Genomic DNA, 23,264 nt, shown 5'->3' on the forward strand with positions numbered 1-23,264 from the left:
AAGTGGGTGGGCACCTGTTACTTTTCCAGAAGTGAGCAGTTTGAAGAGACATGTACATGCTGTATTACTATCTATTATCAGGGAGTACAATTTTGGAGTCATTCCTGCCTTTTCCCCAGCAGATCAGTTCTTCTATTCTTTTCAGATTTGAACAAAATGATAAAACATTTTGGGAGAAACACACAACCTAAAAGTCCAGCATTGGACACCATTACTGCAAATATCTCCACCACCACCATAGATTTCCCTCTGGTGCTCAGATAAGCCGGGATCATGGAGATCCAGACACTGCAGAACAGCAGCATGCTGAAGGTGATGTACTTGGCTTCATTAAAACTGTCCGGTAATGTCCTCACCATGAAAGCCAGAACAAAGCTCACCGCTGCCAGGAGCCCCATATAACCCAACATGGAGTAAAAGCAGATATCCGAGCCTTCATTACACTGAATGATGATTTTCCCAGGATAAGACTGAGTGTCCAGGTCCTGAAATGGGGGAGAAATAGACAACCAGATAATACAGATGACAACTTGCATAGATGAACACAACAGCACTATGGTATAGGGCAACTTCACATTCAACCATTTTCTCCAGGGACTTCCAGGCTTGGTGGACTTAAAAGCAACACAAACCATAACAGTCTTGGCGAGAAGTGAAGATACGGCAACTGAAAAAAAAATCCCAAAACTCGTTTCCCGTAATCTACAAGTTACGTTCTTGGGGCAACCAAGAAACAAGAAGACAGAGAGAAAGCTGAGGATGATGGAGACCAGGAGGAGATAACTCAGGTTTCGATTATTAGCTTTAACAATAGGAGTGTCCCGGTAGAAGATAAATATTCCAAATATGAAGCCAGTCAAAAGACATCCAAAGACTGAGACACTGGAAAATACAGAAGCCATTGTGTCATTCTGGTAAGAGATGAATTCCAGGACTTTGGGCAGGCATCGGTCTCTTTTCTCATTTGGCCATTCATCACTTTGGCATTTAATACAGTTCTCAGCATCTGTAGGAATATTTCATAACATATTTAATGTTACATCTATCTATCTATCTATCTATCTATCTATCTATCTATCTATCTATCTACTGTATTGATCCATCTAACAGTGCTGGAACTACTACTGGGCAGGAGTACCACAGTTTTGGGGTGCTGACTCCTTTGGTGAGGGTCTGGACCCCATTAATACACTCAGAACTTGTTTCTGCCATTAGATGCCTGTCCTTGAGTAGAAGCAGGCAGCTGATCAGCAGTGACAAGGGGCACCGAGATATTCATGATACATACCAGGGGCATAGCTAAATACAGAGAGGGACAGATGACAAATTTCAGCTCAGGCCCCCTATCCTCCTGTACCCATACCTACCTGTTGCATATCGCTGCACAATAAATTTAAATGCATGATCTAATCCTTTGGCATAAGCTTTCCCTACATACTCATTTCCTGGGCAACGTGAAGAGTTATTTGTACCCCTTGAGGCTGTTTTCATGGTTTTTGTTGCATTTTTGAACCATAATTATAAAAACAAGTAAAAAAAACTGCATGCAGTATTCAAATACGACTTGCATTTTTATGCATCTTTTATGTGTTTTTTTTTAAATTGTATATAAAGGGTGACATCATATACAGGAGATACACGGGTTATACTAGCATGATCCATGATCCACTATATACAGGGAAATGCATAACTTATACCAACTGTGCATATATAATTATATACAGGAAATATCCAGGTTATACCATGGCCATCAATGAGTAATGACGGGGGCAGGACTGTGGAATCTGGAAGCCCCGAGCCACAGACTGGCACATGGGCAGTGGATATGGATTCAGTCATTCTATCTCAGGGACTGGGGCATCTAAGCAGTTTCCAGCTGTATCTACAACTGAGCAGCCTTATTTAGGACCCACTCTTCTCACCCCACATGGAGAGGGAGCTAGAAAAGGTGCCCTCAGCAAAATCTATCTCTTTTTTCCCTGACAGAACTACTGCATCCAGAGGGGTTACCAACTTGCAGTCAAAAAATAAAAGTGAACGATAGGGGGTCATGTCATGGATGGCCATGGGAGCAAAAGCAGAGGACTGGGCTCTGCTGAAAGAGACCTCAGCAAGCAACAAACAAGCAAAGAGAAAAGAAGAATTTGGACATACCAGAGAGAAGAGGAGAAGGTGCCAAGGAAGAGAGCGATGAAGAAGGGACCGCGGAGTCTAACTGAGTTCTTCCTGGCGCAAGATGCAGGAGGAGAGATGCAGGTTCCGGCCCCAGGTACAGAGCAGCTGGAGATCGCAGAAGCGGCGGGTTCGGGGAATTCCCAGTGGTAAGAGCAAGGTAAGCGGGCTTCCCCAATCCCTTGCCTCCTGCACAAGCATGAAGCTGGGGAAGTGAAGAAAAGAAGAGGGACAGGGAGCCTCAGGCCCAGATCCCCATAAAGAAAATGGCGCCTGCAGCACTGCAATGGGGAGGGGCAATAGCTGGCAGCCACAAAGAGGGAGAAGAGTGAGGAAATAAAAAAGCAGCAACACAAGGCCCCTCACATGAAGGTGTGCATAACATACAGAGAGAGGAGGAACAGAGAAAAGATGGGAGAATAAAAGGCAAGATAGAGAGAGAGGTGCAGCCACTCACACACAAAGCCCCTCTGAGGATATTACACCAAGAACACTACAAAGAGGGAGAGAGGAAGCTAGCAACAGTGAGAGCAATAACATGGGGAGAGGCAGAGATGATACTACAGTCTCCCAGGCCCGGATAGATGAAAAGGTGTCCACTGCATAAAAAGAAGGAGGGGACACAGCTCTCCATAGAGAACTGCACAGAAGAGAAAATTATTCAGATGGCCCCCACAATGAGGAGGATGGAAGAGCAAGGAAGATAGAAAGAGATAGAGATCCAATATTGAATATCAACTGCTTAACTAAGGCCGCATCAGAATGTTTTATAAGAGTGATGATCCTAGCATTAAAAGGATCCCTAGAAAAAGAACTGAGAGCTATGCATGCACCCATTAACACATCAATAGAAGAAATGAGAGGAAGAGTAAATTCTCTGGAAAACAAAATGAGTGAAATAACCAACTCACATAATGACCTGATAGATGACCACTCTAGGCTAGTGGAGGGACTCAAGGTAGTAAATATTAAATCGCAGATTTAGAGGATTGTAACCACCGCAATAAAATTAAAAAAAAGGAATAGCAGAGATGGTGGAACTAGCAGCAGTTGGAGATTATTACTACAAGACCTAATTAAAACTTTACTCCCTGAAACTTCGCAGGGAGAATGTGTTGTGGATAGAGAGTATAGGCTCCCATTCCCAAAGATGATTGCTGAAAACCGGCCCAGAGACATGATTGTATGCGTCCACTTTTACCACATAGAGGACAAATAAATGTATACAGCCAGGAAATTAAAAGCCCTCCTGTATCCTTATGAAAACATGAAACTCTTTGCTGAATTGCCTCAAGTCCACGAGAACAACATATTGTACAAGTGGGGGTTCACGATCAAATTGATTATCTCTAAAGCTGGGGAAAACCATGCAATCACTAAGCCAGAAGAAGGGTTGAAAATAGTCCAAAATTGGCTTACAGAACCATAGACGACTAAGTCCATCTCAAATCAGTCAGGGTTGGCAAAGCAGATCCAAGCCAGCTCCGGAAGCAGCTAACAACAAAGTCCCCCTCGCTAAAGCACCAAATAACGTTTGAAAATATGAAGTAAAAGTCCAAATTCTTGAGCTACAAAGGAAGAGGTCATCATTAGAGATGAGTGAGCACCAAAATGCTCGGGTGCACGTTGCTCGAGTCAAACTTTCCGCGATGCTCGAGGGTTCGCTTTGAGTAACGAACCCCATTGAAGTCAATGGGCGACTCGAGCATTTGGAAATGACACAGAAACGGATAGGGCAGGCGAGGGGCAACATGCTGGGCTGCATTTCAGGTTCCCAGGTCCCACTATTCAGCCACAATAGCGGCAAGAGTGCCCCCCCCCCTACCAATTTTTACTTCGGAATAACCCTCATTAGCAAGGCACACCTTAGCTAAGCACCACACTACCTCCAACAAAGCACAAGCACTGCCTGCGGGACACACCCCTGCCCCTTCTCCTGGGTTACATGCTGCCCAACCCACCGCCCCCCCCCCCCCCCCCCGCACGACCCAGTGTCCACAGCGCACACCAAAGTGTCCCTGCGCAGCCTTCAGCTGCCCTCATGCCACATGCTGGCCTCACAGCCACACCACCCTCATGTCTATTTCTAAGTGCGTCAGGCATGAGGAGGAACCGAAGGCACACACTGCAGAGGGTTGGCAGGGCCAGGCAGCGACCCTCTTTAAAAGGGGCAGGGCGATAGCCCACAATGCTGTACAGAAGCAATGAGACATCCAATCCTGTGCCACCTCCATCAGGAGCTGCAAACATGGGCATAGCAATGGGGAATCCGTGTGCCACACAGTATTCATTCTGTCAAGGTGTCACATAGCTCAATCCACACTGCAAGAGGAAAGCCGTCAGCGCTCTGCCCTCTACCCAAGACAGTCAGTGTCTTTGTGCCAAACAGGTCAAACACCGCGATGGGAACTAAGTTCTCACCAACAGCATAGGGGGGTCCTAGGAAGCCCAAGACATGAACAAAAAATTTATCTGAGCGGCCAAACATGGCAGACTTGCACCGCGCCCACGACATAGCCTCGGCCCACAGCTTCAGCAATCCTAGGCAGGAAGCGGACTTTCACTGCACCAAGGACATAGGCCTCTGCACAAACCCTCAGCAATCGTGGGTCTACAGCGGGCTCCTATGCTAGCATAGCTGTGCACGTCTCATTAGCGCTGTATTGCTCCTGTAGTTTGTCCCAATGCAGTGCCCCGGATAGTAGAGCTAACGTCAGATTAAATACAGGTGGGCTTCGGCCCACACTGCATGCCCCAGTCAGACCGGGGATTTTTATAAATAGTCACAGGCAGGTACAACTCCGCAATGGGAATTCCGTGTGCACCCACAGCATGGGTGGCTCCCTGGAACCCACCAGCGGTTCATAAATATATCCCATTGCAGTGCCCTGGACAGCAGAGCTAACGTCAGATTAAATGCAGGTGGGCTTCGGCCCACACTGCATGCCCCAGTCAGACTGTTTTTTTTTTTATAAGTAGACACAAGCAGATACAACTCCCTATTGTGAAGTCCGTGTGAACCGACAGCATGGGAGGGTCCCAGGAAGCCACCGGCGGTACATAAATAAATCCCATTGCATTGCCCAGCACAGCTGAGGTAACGTCAGATTAAATGCAGGCGGGCTTCGGCCCACACTGCATACCCAACCTGACCGGGGTTCCTAATATGTAGACACAGGCAGGTACAAATCCCCTATGAGAAGTCCCTGTGGACCGACAGCATGGGTGGCTCCCTGGAACCCACCGGCGGTACATAAAGATATACCATTGCAGTGCCCAGCACAGCTGAGGTAACGTCAGATTTAATACAGGTGGGCTTCGGCCCACACTGCATTCCCCAGTCAGACCGGGGTTTTTAATATATAGACACAGGCAGGTACAACTCACTAATGTGAAGTCTGTGTGGACCGACAGCATGGGTGGCTCCCTGGAACCCACCAGCAGTACATAAATATATCCCATTGCAGTGCCCAGCACAGCTGAGGCAACCTCAGATTTAATGCAGGTGGGCTTCGGCCCACACTGCATGCCCCAGTCAGACTGGGGTTCTTTATAAGTAGACACATGCAGTTACAACTCCGTGTGGACCGACAGCATGGGTGGGTCCCAGGAAGCCACGGGCGGTACATAAATATATCCTATTGCAGTGCCCTGGACAGCAGAGCTAACGTCAGATTAAATGTAGGGGGTAGAGATGAGCGAACGTACTCGTCCGAGCTTGATATTCGTGCGAATATTAGGGTGTTCGGGATGCTCGTTACTCGTAAAGAGTACCACGCGGTGTTCCGGTTACTTTCAGTTTCCTCTCTGAGACGTTAGCGCGCTTTTCTGGCCAATTGAAAGACAGGGAAGGCATTACAACTTCCCCCTGTGACGTTCAAGCCCTATACCACCCCCCTGCTGTGAGTGGCTGGGGCGATCAGATGTCACCCGAGTATAAAAATCGGCCCCTCCCGCGGCTCGGCTCAGATGCCTTGTGAGTTAGCTGAGGGACAGTGGTATCGTGCTGGAGCTGCTGTAGGGAGAGCGTTAGGAGTTAGTGTAGGCTTCAAGAACCCCAACGGTCCTTCTCAGGGCCACATCTAATAGTGTGCAGTACTGTGTTAGCACTGTATTTTTTATTTTTTTTTTCAAAATTGGATCTGCAGAGCATTGCGCCCTGCAATAGGGACAGAAGTGGTGGTTAGGCAGGGAGAGTGTTAGCAGTGAGTGTAGGCTTCAAGAACCCCAACGGTCCTTTCTAGGGCCACATCTATCCGTGTGCAGTACTGTCCAGGCTGCTGTTAGCAGTGTTGCATATTTTTTTTTTTCTCAAAATCGGCTGTGCAGACCATTGCACCCGGCATTAATACTACAGGGATAGAATTGTGTAGGCAGGGCCAGAAGACATACATTATTCATTGAATAGACGCAGTGTGGCTTGTCCTTTGAAAAACAAGGGAAAAAATTCTATTTCGCCTGCCTCTGACAGTCCTCAGGGCTCTGGGTACGTGTGTGCTGCGTGCAGAACGTTAAAAAAAATCAGACGCAGCCAGCTACGTTTTACTGCAGGCTTGCGCCAATTTTTTTCCTGCATGGGAAATCCCTGATCTGCTGGAGCCAATAACTTTGCATCACTGCAGTTCTCTGACACATTTGCAGGGCCACAACACAGTTATTAAACTTAGTAGTATTCATTCAATACACGCAGTGTGGCTTGTCCTTTGAAAAACAAGGGAAAAAATTCTATTTCGCCTGCCTCTGACAGTCCTCAGGGCTCTGGGTACGTGTGTGCTGCGTGCAGAACGTTAAAAAAAAAATCAGACGCAGCCAGCTACGTTTTACTGCAGGCTTGCGCCAATTTTTTTCCTGCATGGGAAATCCCTGATCTGCTGTAGCCAATAACTTTGCATCACTGCAGTTCTCTGACACATTTGCAGGGCCACAACACAGTTATTAAACTTAGTAGTATTCATTGAATACACGCAGTGTGGCTTGTCCTTTGAAAAACAAGGGAAAAAATTCTATTTCGCCTGCCTCTGACAGTCCTCAGGGCTCTGGGTACGTGTGTGCTGCGTGCAGAACGTTAAAAAAAATCAGACGCAGCCAGCTACGTTTTACTGCAGGCTTGCGCCAATTTTTTTCCTGCATGGGAAATCCCTGATCTGCTGGAGCCAATAACTTTGCATCACTGCAGTTTTCTGACACATTTGCAGGGCCACAACACAGTTATTAAACTTAGTAGTATTCATTGAATACACGCAGTGTGGCTTGTCCTTTGAAAAACTAGGGAAAAAATTCTATTTTGGCTGCAGGCTTGCGCCAATTTCTTTCCTGGCTTGGAAATCACTGGTAATACAGCATGCTGAGGGGTAGGGGTAGGCCGAGAGGACGTGGACACGGGCGAGGACGCGGAGGCCCAAGTCAGGGTGTGGGCACAGGCCGAGCTCCTGATCCAGGTGTGTCGCAGCCGACTGCTGCGCGATTAGGAGAGAGGCACGTTTCTGGCGTCTCCACATTCATCGCCCAATTAATGGGTCCACGCGGGAGACCTTTATTAGAAAATGAGCAGTGTGAGCAGGTCCTGTCGTGGATGGCAGAAAGTGCTTCGAGCAAGCTATCATCCACCCAGAGTTCTGCGCCGTCCAGTGCTGCAAATCCGAATCCTCTGTCTGCTGCTCCTCCTTCCTCCCAGCCTCCTCACTCCACTACAATGACACATGCTCAGTAGCGGGAAGACTCCCAGGAACTGTTCTCGGGCCCCTGCTCAGATTGGGCAGCAGTGGTTCCTCTCCCACCAGATGAGTTTATCGTCACTGATGCACAACCATTGGAAAGTTCCCGGGGTCCGGGGGATGAGGCTGGGAACTTCCGGCAACTGTCTCAAGACCTTTCAGTGGGTGAGGAGGACGATGACGATGAGACACAGTTGTCTTGCAGTGAGGTAGTAGTAAGGGCAGTAAGTCTGAGGGAGGAGCGCACAGAGGATTCGGAGGAAGAGCAGCAGGACGATGAGGTGACTGACCCCACCTGGTGTGCAACGCCTACACAGGACAGGTCTTCAGAGGGGGAGGCACGGGCAGCAGCAGGGCAGGTTGCAAGAGGCAGTGTGGTGTCCAGGGGTAGAGGCAGGGCCAGACCGAATAATCCACCAACTGTTTCCCAAAGCGCCCCCTCGCGCCATGCCACCCTGCAGAGGCCGAGGTGCTCTAAGGTCTGGCAGTTTTTCACAGAGACGCCTGACGACCTTTGTCGCGCCAAGATCAGCCGGGGAGCCACCACCAACAGCCTCACCACCACCAGCATGCGCAGACATATGATGGCCAAGCACCCCACAAGGTGGGACGAAGGCCGTTCACCGCCTCCGGTTTGCACCGCTGCCTCTCCCCCTGTGCCCCAACCTGCCACTGAGATCCAACCCCCCTCTCAGGACACAGGCACTACCGTCTCATGGCCTGCACCCACACCCTCACCTCGGCTGTCCTCGGCCCCATCCACCAATGTCTCGCACCGCACAGTCCAGCCGTCGCTAGCGCAAGTGTTGGAGCGCAGGCGCAAGTACGCCGCCATGCACCCGCACGCTCAATCGTTAACCGTCCACATAGCCAAATTTATCAGCCTTGAGATCCTGCCGTATAGGGTTGTGGAAACGGAGGCTTTCAAAGCTATGATGGCGGCGGCGGCCCCGCGCTACTCAGTTCCCAGTCGCCACTACTTTTCCCGACGTGCCGTCCCAGCCCTGCACAACCACGTCTCCCGCAACATTGTACGCGCCCTCACCAATGCGGTTAGTGGCAAGGTCCACTTAACTACGGACACGTGGACAAGCACAGGCGGGCAGGGCCACTACATCTCCCTGACGGCACATTGGGTGAATTTAGTGGAGGCTGGGACAGAGTCAGAGCCTGGGACCGCTCACGTCCTACCCACCCCCAGAATTGCGGGCCCCAGCTCGGTGGTGGTATGTTCGGTGGTGTATGCTTCCTCCACTAAAGCACCCTCCTCCTCCTCCTCCTCCTCCGCAACCTCTGTCTCGCAATCTAGATGTGTCAGCAGCAGCAGGACGTCGCCAGCAGTCGGTGTCGCGCGGCGTGGCAGCACAGCGGTGGGCAAGCGTCAGCAGGCCGTGCTGAAACTACTCAGCTTAGGAGATAGGAGGCACACGGCCCACGAACTGCTGCAGGGTCTGACAGAGCAGACCGACCGTTGGCTTGCGCCGCTGAGCCTCCAACCGGGCATGGTCGTGTGTGACAACGGCCGTAACCTGGTGGCGGCTCTGCAGCTCGGCAGCCTCACGCACGTGCCATGCCTGGCCCACGTCTTTAATTTGGTGGTTCAGCGCTTTCTGAATAGCTACCCACGCTTGTCAGACCTGCTCGTAAAGGTGCGCCGGCTCTGCGCACATTTCCGCAAGTCCCACACGGACGCTGCCACCCTGCGCACCCTGCAACATCGGTTTAATCTGCCAGTGCACCGACTGCTGTGCGACGTGCCCACACGGTGGAACTCTACGCTCCACATGTTGGCTAGGCTCTATGAGCAGCGTAGAGCTATAGTGGAATACCAACTCCAACATGGGCGGCGCAGTGGGAGTCAGCCTCCTCAATTCTTTCTAGAAGAGTGGGCCTGGTTGGCAGACATCTGCCAGGTCCTTCGAAACTTTGAGCAGTCTACCCAGGTGGTGAGCGGCGATGCTGCAATCATTAGCGTCACCATTCCTCTGCTATGCATCTTGAGAAGTTCCCTGCAAACCATAAAGGCAGCCGCTTTGCGCTCGGAAACAGAGCCGGGGGAAGACAGTATGTCGCTGAATAGTCAGAGCACCCTCCTGTCTATATCTCAGCGCGTTCAGGAGGAGGAGGAGGAGGAGCATGAGGAGGATGAGGAGGAGGGGGAAGAGACAGCTTGGCCCACTGCTGACGGTACCCATGCTGCTTGCCTGTCATCATTTCAGCGTGTATGGCCTGAGGAGGAGGAGGAGAAGAAGGAGGTGGAGGAGGAGGAGGAGGATCCTGAAAGTGATCTTCCTAGTGCGGACAGCCATGTGTTGCGTACAGGTACCCTGGCACACATGGCTGACTTCATGTTAGGATGCCTTTCTCGTGACCCTCGCGTTACACGCATTCTAGCCACTACGGATTACTAGGTGTACACACTGCTCGACCCACGCTATAAGGAGAACCTTCCCACTCTCATTCCCGAAGAGGAAAGGGGTTCGAGAGTGTTGCTATACCACAGGACCCTGGCGGACAAGCTGATGGTAAAATTCCCATCCGACAGCGCTAGTGGCAGAAGGCTCAGTTCCGAGGGCCAGGTAGCAGGGGAGGTGCGTAGATCGAGCAGCATGTACAGCCCAGGCAGTGCAACAGTCTTTAAGGGCCTGGACAGCTTTATGGCTCCCCAGCAAGACTGTGTCACCGCTCCCCAGTCAAGGCTGAGTCGGCGGGAGCACTGTAAAAGGATGGTGAGGGAGTACGTAGCCGATCGCACGACCGTCCTCCGTGACGCCTCTGCCACCTACAACTACTGGGTGTCGAAGCTGGACACGTGGCCTGAACTAGCGCTGTATGCCCTGGAGGTGCTTGCTTGTCCTGCGGCTAGCGTCTTGTCGGAAAGGGTGTTTAGTGCGGCTGGGGGAATCATCACGGATAAGCGTACCCGCCTGTCAACCGACAGTGCCGACAGGCTAACACTCATCAAGATGAACAAAGCCTGGATTTCCCCAGACTTCTCTTCTCCACCAGCGGACAGCAGCGATACGTAAGCAATACGTAGGCTGCACCCGCGGATGGAAGCTACGTTCTCTCTCACCATTCAAAACGGGGACATTTCTGCTTCATCAATCTGTGTCTAATATTCCTCCTCCTCCTCCTGCTCCTCCTCCTGAAACCTCACGTAATCACGCTGAACGGGCAATTTTTCTTAGGGCCACAAGGCTCACTCATATAATTTTTCTAAAAATTTTTTATACGTTTCAATGCTCTTAAAAGTGTTGGAACTTTAACTTGAACCAATTTTTCGTTAAACTGGGCTGCCTCCAGGCCTAGTTACCACTTAAGCCACATTAACCAAAGCGATTAATGGGTTTCACCTGCCATCTTGGTTGGGCATGGCCAATTTTTACTGAGGTACATTAGTACTGTTGGTACACCAATGTTTTGGGGCCCTTACCTACAGTGTAATCATAGCAATTTGTATGTTCTTCGCCTGCACTCATGGTGCAGAAGTGTGTGTGGGGTTGGCCTACACTTTAGCTACATAAATGTAACTTGGGCCTTTGCTATACTGCAGCTACTGAAATGGAACTAAGACTGCGCTCCCACTATACTACTGCTTCGGAATTGTTCCTGGGCCCTGTGTAGGCTGCTACAATGACTTAAATGGAACTAAGACTATGCTCCTCCTATACTGCTGCTTCGGAATTGTTCCTGGGGCCTGTGTAGGCTGCTACAATGACTTAAATGGAACTAAGACTATGCTCCTCCTATACTGCTGCTTCGGAATTGTTCCTGGGGCCTGTGTAGGCTGCTAATATTACTGAAATGGAACGAAGACTGCGCTCCCACTATACTGCTGCTTCGGAATTGTTACTGGGGCCTGTGTAGGCTGCTACTATTACTGAAATGGAACTAACACTGTGCTCCCCCTATAATGCTGCTAGTGATATGTTAGTGGGGCCTGTCGCTAATGCTACGGCTGAAATGTTACTAATTCTGGGCTCTGCCTATACCGCTGCTAATGGTATGTCTCTGGGGTGTGGAAACAGAGGCTTCCCAAAGACATGATGGCGGCGAGGCCATTTCCCACCAACGCTGTTACTGTTAAGGTGCATATAACCACGGACACGTGGAGAGGACACGTAGTGCCTCCAAAACATCCCCCGCCACGGCCCACTTAATCCTGGCCACATTCCAAAAACCAACAAAATAAAACCACGCTACTAGGTCCGCAGTCACCACCACATTACCACCATCGCGGTTACTGTTAAGGTACATATTACCAGTCTGACTGGGGCATGCAGTGTTGGCCTGAGCCCACCTGCATTAAGCACGACATTACTACCTCAGCTGTGTTGGGCAATGCAATGGGATATTTCTATGTACCGCCGGTGGCTTCCTGGCACCCACCCATGCTGTGGGTCCACAGGGAATTATAAATGCATCTGTTTCCACTTGTAAAGAACCCCAGTCAGACTGGGGCATGCAGTGTGGGCCGAAGCCCACCTGCATTAAGCACGACATTACTACCTCAGCTGTGTTGGGCAATGCAATGGGATATTTTTGTGTATCACCGGTGGGTTCCAGGGAGCCACCCATGCTGTAGGTGCACACGGAGTTTAACCTACATGTGTCCACTTGTAAAGAACCCCAGTCTGACTGGGGCATGCAGTGTGGGCCGAAGCCCACCTGCATTAAGCACGACATTACTACCTCAGCTGTGTTGGGCAATGCAATGGGATATTTCTATGTACCGCCGGTGGCTTCCTGGCACCCACCCATGCTGTGGGTCCACAGGGAATTATAAATGCATCTGTTTCCACTTGTAAAGAACCCCAGTCTGATTGGGGCATGCAGTGTGGGCCGAAGCCCACCTGCATTAAGCACGACATTACTACCTCAGCTGTGCTGGGCAATGAAATGGGATATTTTTGTGTATCGCCGGTGGGTTCCAGAGAGCCACCCATGCTGTCGGTCGACAGGGACTTCACAATAGGGAGTTGTACCTGCCTGTGTCTATGAATTAAAAAGCCCGGTCTGACTGGGGCATGCAGAGACACCTTGACAGAATGAATAGTGTGTGGCACATAGGTTCCCCATTGCTATGCCCACGTGTGCAGCTCCTGATGGCGGTGGCACAGGATTCTATTTTTCATTGCTTCTGTACAGCATTGTGGGCTATCGCCCCGCCCCTTTTAAAGAGGGTCGCTGCCTAGCCGTGCCAACCCTCTGCAGTGTGTGCCTGCGGTTCCTCCTCATGGCAGACGCACTTATAAATAGACATGAGTGTCTCACTGTCCCTGCGCTGAGCCAATCAGAGGCAGCCCTCACTCACCCATTCATGAATTCATGAATGGGTGTGAGTGAGGGATGCCTCTGATTGGTCAGGCTGTGACCAATCAGAGGCATCTCATTCAGCAGGCGGGGATTTTAAATCCCCGGCTGCTGAATACTACTCACAGCTGTTCAGAGCAGTTCAGGAGAACTGCAGCCTGCCGCGCTGAACTCCGTCTGCCGTGACCAGGTAAGTATATATATATTTTTTATTTTTACACATTTCTGGATGAATTGCAGGGAAGGGCTTATATATTTAACCCCTTCCCGACAATTCATCCCGCGATCGCCGGCAGCCCATTGCTTTCAATGGAGTCGGCTGTATTGCCGGCTCCATTGAATTCAATGGGCTAACATCGTTCTGCCGGGACCAGGTAAGTATATATATATTTTTTATTTTTACACATTTCTGGATGAATTGTAGGGAAGGGCTTACATATTTAAGCCCTTCCCGACAATTCATCCCGCGTATGCCGGCAACCCATTGCTTTCAATAGAGCCGGCTGTATTGCCGGCTCCATTGAATTCAATGGGCTAACATCGTTCTTCTCTGCCACAGCTGTTACAGCTGTGGCAGAGGAGAACGATCTTTACGCTGACAGTGGGGGGGGGGGTCTCACTCTTGCCGCTATTGTGGCTTAATAGTGGGACCTGGGAACTTGAGATGCAGCCCAAAATGTAGCTCCTCGCCTGCCCTATTCGTTTCTGTGTCGTTTCCATCACTTTCTTGTGTTTTGCAGATTTTCACAAATGAAAACCTTAGCGAGCATCGGCGATATACAAAAATGCTCGAGTCACCCATTGACTTCAATGGGGTTCGTTACTCGTAACGAACTCTCGAGCATCACTGAAAGTTTGACTCGAGTAACGAGCACCCGAGCATTTTGGTGCTCGCTCATCTCTAATTTCTATGTTACATGTTGTGCAAATATAACAATGAAAATTATTGAACGATAAAAAAAACTAAGGCCGCCTGCAGACGGCCGGGTCGGATCCGGCTGCGAGAATTCATGCTGCGGGACCCGACCCAAGCCCCTGCAGAGAGCAGCGCGTACTCACCCGCAGCTCCGGCTCTTTCATGTGCCGGCTGCCGGGCAGCCGGTGCATGCACAGAGCGGAGCCGGCGGCCGGTGAGTGACGTTTCAGAATTAGAACATGCCGCTGTTTGTTTGCTGCGCGAGATTTTGCGCGGACAAACCGCGGCCGTCTGCCTAGGATTGCGTTTGCTAATGCAATCCTATGGCAGCTTCCAAGGGCGGAAATTCCACGGGAAATCCAGCCGCAGAATTTCCACCCGTCTGCAGGCAGCCTAAAGCTGATAATAAATTGAGGTTTGCAACATAGGAAAAAAGAATAAAAAAAGGTTTGTTCAATAGTTTTCTATAAGCTGGAGGAGGGAATTGATGGGAAAGTGATCAAATTTGCCGATGACACAAAGCTAGGATGGATAGCTAATACTAGGAAAGAGAGGGAAAGTATTCAAAAAGATCTAGAAAAACTTGAACAATGGGTGGCGACTAACAGAATAGTATTTAACAAGGAGAAATGCCAAGTCCTACATCTGGGCAAGAAAAATGAAAAAAAAAAACACATACAGAATGGGAGGAATTGGGCTAAACAGCAGCACATGTGAAAAAGACGAGTATATTAATAAATCATTAGAGCTGAACATGAGTCAATAGATGTGAACATGAGTCAACAATGTGTTGCAGCAGCCAAAAAGGGAAACACAATTCTAGGATCTAGATCACATGAGTTAATTATTCCCCTTTACTCTTCCTTAGTCAGACCTCATCTGGAATACTTTGTCTAGTTCTGGGCACCTCACCTTAAAAAAAACAGACAAACTGGAGCAAGTTCAGAGAAGAGTTACCAAGATGATGAGCGGTCTGCAAATTTTGTCCTATGAGGAGAGACAAATCGGTTCTTCTAGGGGAACTAGTCACTGTAGAGAACCTACCAAAATAGATAGTATGAAATATATGAACAGTGAACAGTCTGCAAATCATGTCCTATGAGGAACGTTTAAAGGATCTAGGTATGTTTAGCTTGCAAAAAAAAGGGCTGAGAGGAGACTTAATAGCTGTCTACAAATATCTGAAGGGTTGTCGCACTGCAGAGGGATCAGCCCTATTCTCATCTGCACAAGGAAAGACTAGAAGCAAGGGGATCAAACTGTAAGGGAGGAGACACAGATTATATATTGGAAAAACTTTCTGACAGTGAGGGTGATCAATGAGTGGAACAGGTTACCACGGGAGGCGGTGAGTTCTCCTTCAATGTAAGTGTTCACAGAAAGGCTGGACAAATATCTGTCCGGGAGGATTTAGTGAATCCTGCACTGAGCAGGGGGTTGGACCCCATGACCCTGAAGGCCCTTTTCAAACTCTACCGTAATATGATTCTATGAACCTGTCCTCTAGTGTCTGATTGAGTCCTATGCTGCTAAAGTTGGGAGATGTAAACAGGAGGATGCTGTCCTTACTTATCATCCCCTTAGCATATGGGAAATAGCAGCAGTAGTATGTCCAAGATTGAACTTTTAACAATCTATGACATTTAGCGATGGTATTATAATATGCCAAGTTTGTAATTTCCCAAGAACTATACATGAGAAAATTATATTTTGGCCAAATTGTTATCAAATCTTTGCTTTATCACTTTGTTTGTGATGTACCAGATGTCTAAATTAATTTAGGTCAATAATACAAGGAAAGAGGATGACCCAGTTTAGACTCAACAAGATCAAAAGGTGGTTTCTGTTTTCTTTAAGAGAAGTTGAAGCCAAAGCTATTTTGATTTACCTGGTTTTAAATTTCTTTAACTGGAGAAAAATCAAAAGTTGTTGGCGCTCCACCTAGGAGTGAGCGTCCTGTTATGATGACTCTAAAAGTGCATCAGGCAATCTTGAAAGAGGTGAGAAACAACTTGTAATGTGCTGTGAAATATGCTGGTGCTATATAAATAAAGATTATAAATACCTACAGGAGGATCTTCAAGCTTCAGTAACCCCTGTCTATGTGCCATGTGTTAGAGGCACACTGAGGAAGAATGGTGTTCGTGGAAGGATACCACGAAGGAAGCCACTGCTGTCCAAAAGAACATTGCAGTAGGTCTCAAGTTTGCCTGAGACCACCTGGATGCTTCACAATGCTTCTAGGAAAATGTTCTTTTCCCAACGTTGTTTGAGGGAAACCAACACCAAAGCCTTACCCAAAGCCCGGTGGAGGCAGCATCATGGTTTGTGGCTGCTCTGCTCCTCAGGGAATGGAGACCTTGTAATCATTAAGGGAACAATGAATTCTAGGGCAGATCAGAACATCTTACAGGAGCATATAAGGATCGCCACCCATGACCTACAGCTGAAGAGATGCTGGGTGATGTAACAAGACCATGAAATAAAGGACACAAGTAAAACACCTTAAGAATGCTAATTAATAAGATTTATGTTATGGAATTGCCAAGTCTGAGTCATGATGTTAACCCCTTGTAGATAATGCGGCATCACCTGGAGAGAGCTGTGCATGCCAGACATCTCAGAAATAGTAATGAATTGAAATACATTTACAGTATGGAATGATCCAAAGTTCCAGCTCAGTGATGTGCAAATCTTATTAGTGGCTCCGGGATATGTTTAGCGGTGATTGCTGCTATAGGAGGATCTATATGTTATTAAAGGGAACCTGTCACCTCCCTACAAGACCATGTACTAAGTTATGGTGCTGTTAGGGAATGTGACAGGGAGCCGGTTGAAGTATTGTTATACACACCCACTGCCTGGTTTCTGCCACTGACGTCCATGCGGTACACAGAAATCTGACTCTCTTCGGATTGCTGTCCGTGCGCTCTCATAGACATCTATAGGAGAGCGCACACATGGCAGTCTGAAAAGAGATTTCAGGTCACTGTGTGACTTCAGTGGCGAGCAACGCAGGAACCCGGGAGCAGGTGAGTTTAAAAATACATCACCCAGCTCCCTGTCACCTTCCCAACAGGAGCAGGACTTACTTTATGGTGTTGTAGGGTGCTGACAGGTTTGATTTAAATTTGTTGGTTCACATACTTTTTCTCCATATATTCTGGATGATTATTTCATGTGTTCAATACAATATATTAGTGATGGCGAACCTTTTAGAGACTGAGTGCCCAAACTGCAACCTAAAACCCACTTATTTATCGCAAAGTGCCAACACGTCAGCGGGCGGGGCTTATCACGACGTATGATTTTACCCCCATCATTCTAAAAAGAACAGGGCCGCTTCAAAATAGACAGGGTGCAGATTTAAACTGCTTTCTGGATTGGGAAATGCTGCAAAATGTCCTCAGCGGGAATTTCTCTGAAAAATTCTGCAGCATTTCCGCATCCAAAAAGCAGTCAAAATCTGTGCACGTTCTATTTTAAAATAGCCCTGCCATCTCACAGTGGCCCCCAGAATAATAGTGACATCCCACGGCGGCCCCAGCGGTAACAGTGACATCCCACGGCGGCCCCAGCAGTAACAGTGACATCCCACGGCAGCCCCACTGTAACAGTGATATCCCACGACGGCCTAAGCGGTAAAAGTGAGATACCACGGCGGCCCTAGCGATAATAGTGACATCTGACGATGACCCCAGTGGTATAGTGACATCCCACGGCGGCCCCAGCGGTAATACTGACATCCCACCGCAGCCCCCCGTGTAACAGTGACATCCCACGGCGGCCCCCCGTGTAACAGTGACATCCTTCCGCGGCCCCCTGTGTAACAGTGACCTCCCACGGCGGCCCCCTGTGTAACAGTGACATCCCACGGCGGCTCCAGCGGTGATAGCGATGTCGCATGGCGGCCCCAGTGGTAACAGTGACATCCCACAGCGGCCCCAGCGGTAATAGTGACATCCCACGGCGGCCACAACGGTAACAGTGACATCCCACGGTGGCCCCAGTGGTGATAGGGATATCCCACGGTGGCCACAGCGGTAATAGTGACATCCTACAGCGGCCCCAGCATTAATAGTGACATCCCACAGTGGCCCCAGCGGTAATAGTGATATCCCACGGCACCCCCCAACCCCTCTGTGTAACAGTGACATCCCATGGCGGCCCCCGTGTATAGTGACATCCGATGGCGGCCCCCGTGTAATAGTGACATCCGATGGCGGCCTCAGCGGTAATAGTGACATCCCGCAGCGGCGCCAGCGGTAATAGTGATATCCCATGGCAGCCCCTTATGTAATAGTGACATCCCACGGCGAACCCAGCGGTTACAATGACATCGCATGGCGGCCCCACTGGTAATAGTGACATCCCATGGCGGCCCCTCATGTAACAGTGACATCCCACGCGGCCCCAGCGGTAATAGTGACATCCCACAGCGGACCCAGCGGTAACAGTGACATCCCACGGCAGCCCCAGTGGTAACAGTGACATCCCACAGCGGCCCCAGTGGTAATAGTGACATCCCACGGCAGCCCCAGCGGTAATAGTGACATCCCACGGGGCCTCAGCAGTAATAGTGACATCGCACGGCGGCCTCAGCAGTAATAGTGACATCCCTCGGCGGCCCCCTGAATAATAGTGACATCCCACGGCGGCCCCAGTGTAATAGTGACATCCCACGGCGGCCCCAGCGGTAATAGTGACATCCCACGGCAGCGCAAGTGGTAATAGTGACATCCCACGCTGGCCCCCCTTGTAATAGTGACATCCCATGGCGGCCCCAGCGGTAACAGTGACATCCCACGGCAGCCCCAGCAGTAATAGTGACATCCCACGGCGGCCCCCTGAATAACAGTGACATCCCATGGCGGCCCCAGTGTAATAGTGACATCCCACGGTGGACAGAGCGGTAATAGTGACATCCCACGGTGGCTCCAGCGGTAATAGTGACATCCCACGGTGGCCCCAGCAGTAACAGCAATTCCCACGGCGGCCCCAGCGGTAACAGTGACATCCTACGGCAGCCCCAGCGGTAATAGTGACATCGCATGGCAGCCTCAGCGGTAATAGTGACATCCCACTGTGGCTCCAGCTTTAATAGTAACATCCCACGGCGGCCCCTCGTGTAATAGTGACATGCCATGGCGGCCCCTCGTGTAACAGTGACATCCCACGGCGGCCCCAGTGGTAATAGTGACATCCCACGGCAGTCCCAGCGGTAATAGTGACATCCCGCGATGGCCCCCAGTGGTAATAGTGACATCCCACGGCGACCCCCAGTGGTAATAGTGACATCCCACGGCGGCCCCCAGTAGTAATGGTGACATATGACAGCGGCCCCCTGTAGTAATAGTGACATCCCACGGCGGCCCCAGTGATAATATTGACATCCCACGGCTGCCCCAGCAGTAATAGTGACATCCCACAGCGTGTAATAGTGACATCCGATGGCGGCCTCAGCGGTAATAGTGACATCCCGCAGCGGCGCCAGCGGTAATAGTGATATCCCATGGCAGCCCCTTATGTAATAGTGACATCCCACGGCGAACCCAGCGGTTACAATGACATCGCATGGCGGCCCCACTGGTAATAGTGACATCCCATGGCGGCCCCTCATGTAACAGTGACATCCCACGCGGCCCCAGCGGTAATAGTGACATCCCACAGCGGACCCAGCGGTAACAGTGACATCCCACGGCAGCCCCAGTGGTAACAGTGACATCCCACAGCGGCCCCAGTGGTAATAGTGACATCCCACGGCAGCCCCAGCGGTAATAGTGACATCCCACGGGGCCTCAGCAGTAATAGTGACATCGCACGGCGGCCTCAGCAGTAATAGTGACATCCCTCGGCGGCCCCCTGAATAATAGTGACATCCCACGGCGGCCCCAGTGTAATAGTGACATCCCACGGCGGCCCCAGCGGTAATAGTGACATCCCACGGCAGCGCAAGTGGTAATAGTGACATCCCACGCTGGCCCCCCTTGTAATAGTGACATCCCATGGCGGCCCCAGCGGTAACAGTGACATCCCACGGCAGCCCCAGCAGTAATAGTGACATCCCACGGCGGCCCCCTGAATAACAGTGACATCCCATGGCGGCCCCAGTGTAATAGTGACATCCCACGGTGGACAGAGCGGTAATAGTGACATCCCACGGTGGCTCCAGCGGTAATAGTGACATCCCACGGTGGCCCCAGCAGTAACAGCAATTCCCACGGCGGCCCCAGCGGTAACAGTGACATCCTACGGCAGCCCCAGCGGTAATAGTGACATCGCATGGCAGCCTCAGCGGTAATAGTGACATCCCACTGTGGCTCCAGCTTTAATAGTAACATCCCACGGCGGCCCCTCGTGTAATAGTGACATGCCATGGCGGCCCCTCGTGTAACAGTGACATCCCACGGCGGCCCCAGTGGTAATAGTGACATCCCACGGCAGTCCCAGCGGTAATAGTGACATCCCGCGATGGCCCCCAGTGGTAATAGTGACATCCCACGGCGACCCCCAGTGGTAATAGTGACATCCCACGGCGGCCCCCAGTAGTAATGGTGACATATGACAGCGGCCCCCTGTAGTAATAGTGACATCCCACGGCGGCCCCAGTGATAATATTGACATCCCACGGCTGCCCCAGCAGTAATAGTGACATCCCACAGCGGCCCCCCGTGTAATAGTGACATCCCATGGTGGCCCAACGGGTAACAGTCACATCCCGTGTAATAGTGACATCCCATGGCGGCCCCCCGTGTAACAGTAACATCCCACAGTGGCCCCAGTGGTGACAGTGACATCCGACGGCAGCCCAAGCGGTAATGTGACATTCCAAGGCCGTCCCAGTGGTAATAATGACATCCCACGGCCGCCCCAGCTGTAATAGCGATATCCCATGGCCGCATGAGCCAAAATAGTGATAACCCCACCTCCTCCCACACTCACAGTTGTGGTGTGCTCTCCTCCTGTGCCTCAGCCTCTGTCATCACAGCTCCCAGGGTCTGCGCACATATTAACTTTTTCCATAACACTACTGCCCTATTCAGCAATTCCAGCAACCTGATTGGTTGTTTGAGTTGGCTGATTCACCAAACAACCAATCAGGTTGCTGGAATCGCTGAATAGGGCAGAAGTGTTGTGGAAAAAGTTAATATGTCCCCCCTCCCTTCCCCGCGTGAAGACGCTGGGGGAGGAGGATCCTGGCTGCACACTGGCGTCACACTGTGCGCCAGGATAGGCACTTCTAGCAGCGAGACTGAGTGAATGCCAACCCCTGCCGGTAATCACAAGTGGTGAGTGGCCGATAGTGACGCGTGCCAGTAGGGAGGGCTCTGCGTGCCACCATTGGCCGCGTGTAATAGGTTTGCCACTACTGCAATATACGAATCGTAGAACATCTTAGTTTAGTTTGATTGTTTGTCTCTAACTGTGATGGAGCTGACACACTTTATTATTAATGATTGCAGAAATCCAGGTAATTCCAAAGGGTTCACTTATTTTTTCTTTCATATGTACATCCCTTTGGTACATCACTGTCATCATCACCTACTGCTCATACTACCATATACCGGTTATATTGGATATCTCCCCTTCTGCACACGGGACGCAGTCATAGCAGCAGGCATGGATTGTTTCTCTTGTCTTTTTCCTGCTTCCAGGTGAACATTGGTCGGAGCAGCGGGATACTGGGATCTGTAGGAAAAGACAAGAACCTTTACTATAAAGATAAAACACATGTATGATAAGAGGATGTAAACTATATGATGATGTTATAGAGCGGACAAGATTTACATAATCACCTACATAATATAACTCTTCTCACCCCCTTTGTGTGTTTCCATGTTATAGACTGCCGATTTATGTGAAGCTTTTCCCCACTGATGGCCCACGGAGTATAATTTCCTACTTCAACCTCATGTAAGCCGTCTTTTGTATGTAACAAGTTTATAATCGTATATGGACGTATGGCCTCTCCCTGCTCATTAAAGTAATATGAAGGTCTCATTGGATCCGGTGAGGACTCCATCATTTGTATGTAGCGCTGTAACTTCCGTCTGTAGTGTAAAAATCCAGTTATTGAGTTTTCTCCATATTCATCTTTTATAAATAAGAACATTTCATGTAGAGCTTTTGCCAGAACTTCTACTGCAGAATAGAGTCTTGGGATGACCCCCGATGAGAGGACTTCCCTCAGATTATCTGCAGTATTGTTCAGAGTATAGTAGGACTCTTTATTGATGTCATAGTATGATATGAACAAATCTAAATCATCTCTCTTGTCTAGATCATCTATCAATTTCCAGTAAGACGGGTTTATGTGCAGATCAGCATAATTCCAGAATATTTTTACAAAATTCTCCAGACCTGGAAAAGGTGATGAAAACTTCACTGTGAGACTTCCATTATAAATCAAATGCCCTTCATTTAACCCTTTAGGTGCAGTAGAGATCCAGGATGGTGAAAGGATGAAGCTGTGGTCTGAAAATATAAATTCGTACTCTTGTATTAAGCGAGCCATATGAACAGAGAAGGGCCCGCACATTATAATGATGGGGACTTGTGGATTCTTTAGAGCTTGTACAATCCTATTATAATTTTCCTCTCTTAGTTTTTCGGTGAAGGCGGCACAGATCCCGCACTCCCTCATGTACTTTGTTAGTATCTGCAGCTCATTCTCTCCAGTTTCATTATCCGATACTATAATCCCAACCCAGGTCCAGCCAAAGTGCTCCAACAGTTCGGCGATCGCCATATTGTGGATGTGGTAATTTTGGACCATTCTGAAAACATGAGGATAGAGGAGTCTATCAGATAATGAGGGGTCAGAGGCTCCATAGCTGATCTGCAAAACACAGAAGAAAACTAAGATCATTTTGTACAGACTGTTCTCAGTCAGTTAGTTAGTAGGACGTCCTCATAATCCAAAACTCCACATACAAAACCCATTCTGTTAGGTTGTATTTAGATGGCTACAGAAGGTTGTGCCCGAGAGTCTTGGATGCAGATCACATCACACAACACATGGACACTCCGTCTGTATGCTGTGCGAGGTGCCGGAAACCAAACATTACATGCCCAGTGTCTAGCGAGATTCACACATAAATAGGAGCAGCAGCGATTTTCCAATTGTGGCTCTTAGGGTGGACACC

At 49.7% G+C, this 23,264-nt stretch overlaps 1 protein-coding gene across 1 annotated transcript; it reads right to left on the reverse strand.

The window, feature by feature from the left end:
- Positions 1-98: 98 nt before the first annotated feature.
- On the reverse strand, positions 99-22,867 carry LOC136573444 (vomeronasal type-2 receptor 26-like). Its single transcript, XM_066574734.1, has 3 exons — positions 22,022-22,867; positions 21,684-21,807; positions 99-1,006 (listed from the first exon to the last, which is right to left on the reverse strand). Exons 1-3 carry the CDS (start codon positions 22,865-22,867, stop codon positions 99-101), a joined length of 1,878 nt encoding a protein of 625 aa, XP_066430831.1.
- Positions 22,868-23,264: the final 397 nt, after the last annotated feature.

Source organism: Eleutherodactylus coqui, chromosome 7, assembly GCF_035609145.1.
Source record: "Eleutherodactylus coqui strain aEleCoq1 chromosome 7, aEleCoq1.hap1, whole genome shotgun sequence".
Taxonomy (NCBI): domain Eukaryota; kingdom Metazoa; phylum Chordata; class Amphibia; order Anura; family Eleutherodactylidae; genus Eleutherodactylus; species Eleutherodactylus coqui.

Bases quoted from the DNA above. Each gene is read 5' to 3' on its own strand.
- LOC136573444 (XM_066574734.1), bottom strand. From the start codon at position 22,867: ATGGCGATCGCCGAACTGTTGGAGCACTTTGGCTGGACCTGGGTTGGG. The intron at 21,808-22,021 runs GTAGGAAATTAT...CTTTTCCTACAG, and splicing joins ACGGCTTACATGAGGTTGAA to ATCCCAGTATCCCGCTGCTC. The intron at 1,007-21,683 runs GTATATGGTAGT...ATATTCCTACAG, and splicing joins GGAGATATCCAATATAACCG to ATGCTGAGAACTGTATTAAA.